The 8170-nt window shown below is 40.8% G+C and overlaps 2 protein-coding genes across 3 annotated transcripts in view; one reads left to right on the top strand and one right to left on the bottom strand.

The window, feature by feature from the left end:
- The window catches only part of TRAPPC2 (trafficking protein particle complex subunit 2), a 16408-nt gene extending 10331 nt beyond the window's left edge, over positions 1 to 6077 (top strand). For both annotated transcript variants that reach the window (XM_055268775.2, XM_055268774.2), the window contains 3 exons: positions 1676 to 1820; positions 2264 to 2349; positions 3847 to 6077. In XM_055268775.2, coding sequence (XP_055124750.1) covers positions 1676 to 1820; positions 2264 to 2349; positions 3847 to 3945 — 330 coding nt within the window. In that variant the 3' untranslated portion in view covers positions 3946 to 6077. The remainder of the gene's footprint in view (positions 1 to 1675; positions 1821 to 2263; positions 2350 to 3846) is intronic.
- The window catches only part of OFD1 (OFD1 centriole and centriolar satellite protein), a 79959-nt gene that overhangs the window by 50900 nt on the left and 20889 nt on the right, over positions 1 to 8170 (bottom strand). Inside the window, exon 3 of the mRNA XM_063635184.1 lies at positions 2556 to 2630. Within this exon, the coding sequence (XP_063491254.1) occupies positions 2556 to 2588 (33 nt within the window). The 5' untranslated portion in view covers positions 2589 to 2630. The remainder of the gene's footprint in view (positions 1 to 2555; positions 2631 to 8170) is intronic.

Here is an 8170-nt window from a genome sequence, read left to right as displayed (position 1 = left end):
TCCATTTCTCTAAGGATTCACTTAGCTTTGTCATGGCAACATGAGTGAAGTAAAACATGCTTTAACTATGCGTGGGATTCCAGGGCAACGGGCCGCCCTCCTCCAGCCCAGGCATGAGAACAGCCTCCTTGGCAAGGAAGCCGTCTCGGTTTCCTGTGGCTGTTGTAACAAAGTACGAAAAACTGAGTGGCTTGGGACAGCAGAAATTTATTGTCTCAGTTCTGAGGGCCACCGTCTGAAATCAAGTTATCAGTGAGGCCATGCTCCCTATGAAGGCACAAAGACAAGGGTCTGTCCAGGCCTCTCTCCCAGCTTCTGGGAGTTCCTTGGCTTGTGGCAGCGTAACTCCAGTCTTCATGTGGCATTTTTCTCCCTGTGTGCATCTCTAAATGTTCCCTTTTTCTAAATACACCAGTCCATTGGATTAGGGGCCCACCCTACTCCAATGTGACCTCATCTTAGCTAACCACATCTGCAACAACCCTCTTTCCAAATAAGGCCACATTCTGAGGTACTGTTGCTTAGGACTTCAACAAAGGAATTTTGGAGAGGAAACACTTCAACCCATAACAGGTATTCTTTGAAAAATGGCTTGGGTTTTTTTGAGATGGAGTTTTGCTCTTGTCCCCCAGGCTGGAGTGCAATGGCGTGATCTCGGCTCACTGCAGCCTCTGCCTCCCAGGTTCAAGCAATTCTCCTGCCTCAGCCTCCCGAGTAGCTGGGATTACAGGCATGCACCACCACAGCCAGCCAATTTTTGTATTAGTAGAGATGGGATTTCACCATATTGGCCAGGCTGTTCTCGAACTCCTGACCTCAGGTGATCCACCTGCCTCAGCCTCCCAAAGTGCTAGGATTACAAGCATAAGCCACCGCGCCTGGCCAAAAAATGTATTTTCAAAGAATTACATTGGAGTAAGACTGCATTCCAAGTTCTGAATTTCGTCTTCACATTATGGTCAGACAGTCCCACCTTCTGTTCACTTAAGCCATTTCAGCCCAGGAAAAGGACACTCCCAGCTGTGACAGGACTGTGTCCTGCTGTTGACACAGGCGACTGCTCACAGCTGGGGCTGAGCATCACTTCCCATTACTCCCAGGTCCCGCTGCCATGTAAGCTCCATGCACTGGAAAGAGGGGAGGCCATTATAAGCGCCATTTCAACTGTCTCTACTGCTTACCTGGTACCACTGTGCAGGAAGCCCCGCCCTCTCAGTTTCCTCCCAGACCTTGAGGCCTGGTATGAATGGCACCTCTTCTCCACAGGATCTTGTTTTTTGTTTTTGTTTTTTTAACATAGTATCCTTTTTTTACATGTTTAGATGGTTACAGAATTTGGTAACTTCCTTCTTGAAACATGAAAAAAAATTTATATGAAAAAGATTTTCAATAAAAGATTTCAATAAATGTGTATATAGAGGATTTGTATAAATCCTCTATATACACATTTCATTTATTAATTGGCTGTTTCTGTTGAGATTTAGATATCAAATTTAAAAATAGAATATAATATGAAAACAGATCTTTTATAAGTCTCATGACAATAACGAACAAAGTATAAAAGCAAACTTTTTTCCCCACAAGAAAACCATCTATAGAATTTACAGAATGAAATGTCAGCATTCTTGATGCCATATGGAAATGTTAATCTGTGGTTGCTCACACTGTCATCTAGGACGACCATCGTCATCTGAACCAGTTCATAGCTCATGCTGCTCTCGACCTCGTAGATGAGAACATGTGGCTGTCGAACAACATGTACTTGAAAACTGTGGACAAGTTCAACGAGTGGTTTGTGTCAGCATTTGTCACTGCGGGGCATATCCTTACCTTCTTAGTAAAGATAACTAACTAAAGTTTGGGCTCACAAACCAGAAGAACATGGAACATAGATGCCAGGCTCTGAGTCTATAGACTTCACAGTCAGGTGAAAATGTAAGTTTCCATTTATGGGGCTACTTTTCTTTTTTTAGGGGGGAAAACATTTTGTTTAATAGCTAATTTTAAAACTAAGTCTCATACACAAAAAAAGTTTATCTGGACCCTATCAAGGGTGATTTTACTTTATTTTATAGTTATTTTCTAACTTTGAAAGCTTATGTTCTCTTTATGATAAAACTAAGCTAATTTTAAACCCAGTTTATATATTCAACTTTTCCATCACAAATACACTGCATGTGACTAATTTGAAGAATACTGTATCAACGAACTGGTTGCTTTTTGTTTTTCATTTCTAAGAAAGATTATGCCTTAATTATTTCACATATGAGGTTTATTATGCTTCATGATATAAGACAAGAAGATGGAATAAAGAACTTCTTTACTGATGTTTATGATTTATATATAAAGGTACGGTATGTTCTATAATTTTTAAAATCTGATGAGAAAGGATTCGACCTTTGTCAGGAAACTGGCCTATTGAAGTAACTCCCTTAGGCTGCAATTTACCTTTCAGACTAGCTTTCCCCCATCAGAACTCTCTGGCAACTCCCTCCGCAGGTAAGTCTTCACAGCCAGGTGAATGTGTGTTTAGGAACACAACTCATGGTAGTTACCTTTAGATGATTGTGAAGGTAAATTGGTTTCATTCTTCACCTTGTTGTCCTCATAGCTGATTTTATCAGGGATCCCTAAAGACAGCAAAGAAGCAGCCTATATAAGGGAAAATTGCTTCATAATTTAATCTAAAATGTTTCCATCTACTTTACAAATAAGTTACAGTGCAATTAATAGAGATCATAAACTGGCAGGAAGTGATTTTTATATGATCAAATAGCCACTCAAGAAGAATGGCGCCACTTGCATTTCTTGATTTTGAAAAATAATAATAGGACGTCATGGTTACACTGCAGTGATAACAATAGTATGTTTTGTTTTGGAGACAGTCTTGCTCTGTCACCCAGGCTGGAGTGCAGTGGCGTGATCTCAACTCACTGCAACCTCTGCCTTCCAGGTTCAAGCGATTCTCCTGCCTCAGCCTCCCAAGTAGCTGGGACTACAGGTGTGCACCACCACACCCAGCTAATTTTTATATTTTTAGTAGAGACGAGGTTTTGCCATGTTGGCCAGGCTGGTCTCGAACTCCTGACCTCAAGTGATCTGCCCGCCTCGGCCTCCCAAAGTGCTGGGATTACAGGGGTGAGCCACCATGCCTGGCCATATGTTTTTAATAATTTAAATAAGTTCTGTATTTGGACAGAATTTCTTGCATATCAGCACAGTAATACAATTTAACAGTATTCCTAGTCAGAGGTAGTAAGTAATATTTAGCCCTCTTATAAAGATGAACAGTGTCAAGTGATTAAGGTGTAAAAATTAGCAATGCCTTTCCTCATTAGTGATTCCATTTAATAATTTTCTCTCATGAGTTATGATACACTAATTTGAGAAGCTGATCATTTAGCAGTCTTGTATTAAAGGAGAGTATTAAAAACCTGATTGTTAAAAGATTACCACACAAGAATAGCTTTTTCTGAACTCTGAGCACATGGCAGACTTTTTTGTTTTATGTAGCCAAAGGGCCATACAGATTAATCCATTTATTTATAATGAATATGAGTATTTCACACACAGGGTGAATTCTGAAAGTTAACTGACACAGGCAACATTTATCATACTGCCATTCATTTTGCCACAGATACTTCTCAAAACCAAAACACCAAAATAAAAATTTCCTTAAGAGGATGTTAGTATTTAACAATGCAGCATTTTCAATAAAACTTTAAAATGTGGTCTTTAGACTTTGGAATGTCTTTGGTTTTTAATTTAAAACTTTAAAATTATTTCCTTTCAGAAACTTATGATTTGTCAGCTTTTTTGCTTCACTAATACTTTCTTCTTTCCTAGTTTTCAATGAATCCATTTTATGAACCCAATTCTCCTATTCGATCAAGTGCATTTGACAGAAAAGTTCAGTTTCTTGGGAAGAAACACCTTTTAAGCTGAATGCAGAAAATTCCAAAATAAGTGATGTCACCACAATGGTGTATACTCAGGAATGTGTACATTGTAAGTTACTTGATTAATTAGCCTGGAAAACTTTTGTGTATTCTCAGCTTATCTAAACCTAATGAAATTCCTTTTATATTTAAAAATAGTACATTCTGTCTCATGTCACATTATCAATAGATCCATTGGTATTTCCTTGTGAACAGTGTTATTTATAAAGAGCTCATTATCAATAATCATGTTTTTTTTTTTTTGGAGACAGAGTCTCACTCTGTTGCCAGGCGGGAGTGCAGTGGTGCAATCTTGGCTCACTGCAACCTCTGCCTCCCAGGTTCAGGCGATTCTCCTGCCTCAGCCTCCAAGTAGCTGGGACTACAGGCGTGTGCCACCACGCCCGGCTAATTTTTGTATTTTTAGTAGAGACGGGGTTTCACCATATTGGTCAGGCTGGTCTTGAACTCCTGACCTCGTGATCCGCCCACCTTGGCCTCCCAAAGTACTGGGATTACAGGCGTGAGCCACCGTGCCCAACCATGAAATATTTTTACTTAAAAATTGGGAATAAGCTTGCTTTTTTTTTTTTTTTTGAGATGGAGTCTTGCTCCTGTTGTGCAGGCTGTAGTGAAGTGGCACAATCTTGGCTTACTGCAACCTCCACCTCCCGGGTTCAAGCAATTCTCCTTCTTCAGCCTCCCGAGTAGCTGGGATTACAGGCATGCACCACCACACCTGGCTAATTTTTGTATTTTTAGTAGAGACAGGGTTTCACCATATTGGTCAGGCTGGTCTTGAACTCTTGACCTCGTGATCCACCCACCTCGGCAAGTGCTGGGATTACAGGCGTGAGCCACCACGCCCAGCCATGAAATATTTTTTACTTAAACATTGGGAATAAGCTTTTTGGGTTTTTTTTTGGGTTTTTTTTTTGTTTTTTTTTTTTTGAGATGGAGTCTTGCTCCTGTTGTGCAGGCTGGAGTGCAGTGGCACAACTTGGCTCACTGCAACCTCCATCTCCCGGGTTCAAGCAGTTCTCCTTCTTCAGCCTCCCGAGTAGCTGGGGTTACAGGCGTGCACCACCACGCCTGGCTAATTTTTGTGTTTTTAGTAGAGACGGGGTTTTGCCATTTTGGCCAGGCTGGTTTCAAACTCCTGACCTCAGTTGATCCACCCACCTCAGCCTCCCAAAGTGCTAGAATTACAGGCATGAACCACCGTGCCCGGCCAGGAATAAGCTTTTGACTTGCCCAATTCAGATAGGTTGATCTTTGGGTTTTTTTTTTGAGATGGAGTTTCGCTCTGTCGTCCAGGCTGGAGTGCAATGGCAGTTGTTTCACTGTAACCTCTGCCTGCTGACTTCAAGCAATTCTCCTGCCTCAGCCTCCCAAAGTGCTGGGATTACAGGTGTAAGCCACTGTGCCCTGCCCAGATAGGTTGATCTTAATGTAACAACCCAAAAATATATGTCATAGTCAAGATTTGGTAGATAGATTTAAAATTAAAATATTCTGCAGTTGGGAGTGAAATGTGATAGCACATACGTTGACATTATGCATTTAGAGATGTTATAAAAATGTATAGGCAGTATACACAGCACTACTCAAGAAGCCAAAGAAACACTTGTGCAGTGCTAAGTGTCACATGTCTGCTTCCACCAGAGGCTAGGAATAGTGATCCTGCTATAATGTGAGAACCCAAATCATGTTTATAAAATAGGCTGGGAGCAGTTGCAGGCCACAGTGAAGTGTGTTGCTTCTGTCACTTTATATTCTTATATTTCCTTTCCCTCAGACAGTAAACTGTTGATACTCATAAAAAATTGTAAGGCAATTTTTAGTATTGTTGTCAAAGAAAAGCTTGGATTACATTAACATCTGTACTCAGCCTTTTAGGTGATACACCAGAGGGGGCTGGGAATTGTCTCTTTGTTCCTATGATAAGTAGATCTTAATGTAAAATAGTAAATGTCCATTGAAAAGTAATACAGCCTGTGCTAATTGGGAGCACTTGAACAATTTTGTTCCATTCTGAATAACTTTTGAGCAAGTAATTCTAAGCTTTGTCTTGTATCCTTGTGTGAAATTGCATAATTTTTACCCTATTTGATTTCTTAAATAAAGATGTTTGTTCAAGATTGTGGTAGTTTAATATCCATTTTTAAAGTGCTGCTTTCGTCCTATTTCTCCTATTGATAGTCTGCAAACTAATATGATGTCTTCACCTGTTATAGAGCTCAGATTGACTCAAACTAGATGCCAGAGCTTTGGCAGCAGAAAAATTTACATACTCATCTAGAAATCTAGGAGTAATTTCAGCAAACGTGTATTTTTTTGTATATAGTTGGCCCCGCCCTCAATGAGCATGTCATCCAGAGGGCTGTGATGCAGGCCAGCCAAGAGCAGCAGGGTGACTGAGAGCAGGAAGACTTGACTCAGCTGCACAACAGTGGTACCCTGAAAATAGCCTTTTCTCCAGGCTGGTGAAGGTGAGGTAGGAACTAATAACACACTTGTGAGTATATTACTAAAGCTAAATGCCAAATTTCATGTGTGACTGAGTCTTTAAAGGAGCTGGAAGGGAAGTGGAGCATTGAGTGGGACCTCCAAGGTAGGCTGCACAGGAAAGCACTGCAGGTGTGAAGGTGTGAAGAGCACTTGGGCACGTGGGTAGAACTGACAGCTGATAGATAGCTGATCATGAGGAAAGCTAAGCTGGCAAAGCTTGGATCTGGTAGGTGATATCCCTTGAAGGTTCTGGAACACAAGAGTAATGGGGTGAAGTCAGTCTTAAAATCAGGCTCTCCTGAGCACATGTATGTTAGCACAAAGTTGGTTATCTGCTTTAGTGCTCCAAAAGTGATCCAGATAAAATGTACACTGAGTTTTGTCATCTTGCCATAGCCAGAAACTTCTAGGATGCTTCCTTTGGCATGGACATAGATCATCTCAATCTCTGCTCTGCCCATGCTATTACCCATGCTCTTTAATTTTTCAGTCACTTCAACACTTCCTGGTTGACAGTCCAGAGTTCCAGAAACCACTGACTCTCCAGACACCACCTTTCACTGGGTACCACACTGGTGTGTTTTTCTACTTAACACTTCACACGGATATTGTGTGAGAACTTACATGGTGGTGTCATAATATTAAAATGAAAAGTTTGTACAGAAATATAAACAGGTTTTCTTCTAAGACAAGTAATAAATAGTAGGAATGTTTTAACTTCAACTAGGAAACTTTCCCCAAGGGTGAAAAATAACCAAAACATTTAGTCCATTTATGAATTGTAATTTTGTATCTTCCACACAGCACATTGTAATTGTTATATCAGTTATCAAATGCACGTTTGTCTGTTCTCCAGTTCAGTTCTAGTTTGCTTTTTTTTTTTTTTTTTTTTTTTGAGCTGGAGTCTCACTGTCACCAGGCTGGAGTGCAGTGGTGTGATCTCGGCTCACTGCAACCTCCGCCTCCCGGGTTCAAGTGATTCTCCTGCCTCAGCCTTCCGAGTAGCTGGGACTACAGGCACGATGCCCAACTAACTTTTGTATTTTTAGTAGAGACAGGGTTTCACCATGTTGTCCAGGATGGTGTCGACCTCTTGACCTCGTGATCCACCTGCCTCGGCCTCCGAAAGTGTTGGGATTGCAGGCGTGAGCCACCGTGCCTGGCCTTGCCCTTTTTCTTAAAACTGAACTGTATCTCTGGCAGGGGGCAGTGGTTCACTCCCTACATGACAGCCAGCTCCCCTCACTCAGCATGTCCTTTGATATCACCATCACTCCCCAGTTGACGGTCTCATCCACACTCAGTCTAGGCTTTGGTTAGCCTCCATAGAATCAGATGATAGTCACCAACCACACAGCATATGAACTTCATCCACAAAAGACCACAATTTGCTTTATCAAGTCTGATCATTGCAACAAGTCTTTTTGTAACAAAAAATCTCCTTGAGAGCAAATCACTAAATGTTCAGTGATAGACAAGACACTAAGTAAATACATTGCCGAATAAAGATGTCTTCATTTACCCTCTCACAAAGTACAATCCTTCTTAGTATTTCTTCTGAGAGTGATAAAGTTAGCTTGTGTCTTGTGTTTGTTATAAAAGAATGTTTTAACTTCAATTAAGAGACTTTCCCCAAGGGTCAAGAAAGTAACAAAAATATTTAGTCCATTAATCGAATTGTAATTTTGTATCTTCCACACAGTACATTGGAATTGTTACAT

The sequence above is a fragment of the Symphalangus syndactylus genome, chromosome X, assembly GCF_028878055.3.
Source record: "Symphalangus syndactylus isolate Jambi chromosome X, NHGRI_mSymSyn1-v2.1_pri, whole genome shotgun sequence".
Taxonomy (NCBI): Eukaryota; Metazoa; Chordata; class Mammalia; order Primates; family Hylobatidae; genus Symphalangus; species Symphalangus syndactylus.
Note: the sequence above shows the minus strand (reverse complement) of the source record. Positions and strands in the feature narration are given on the sequence as shown.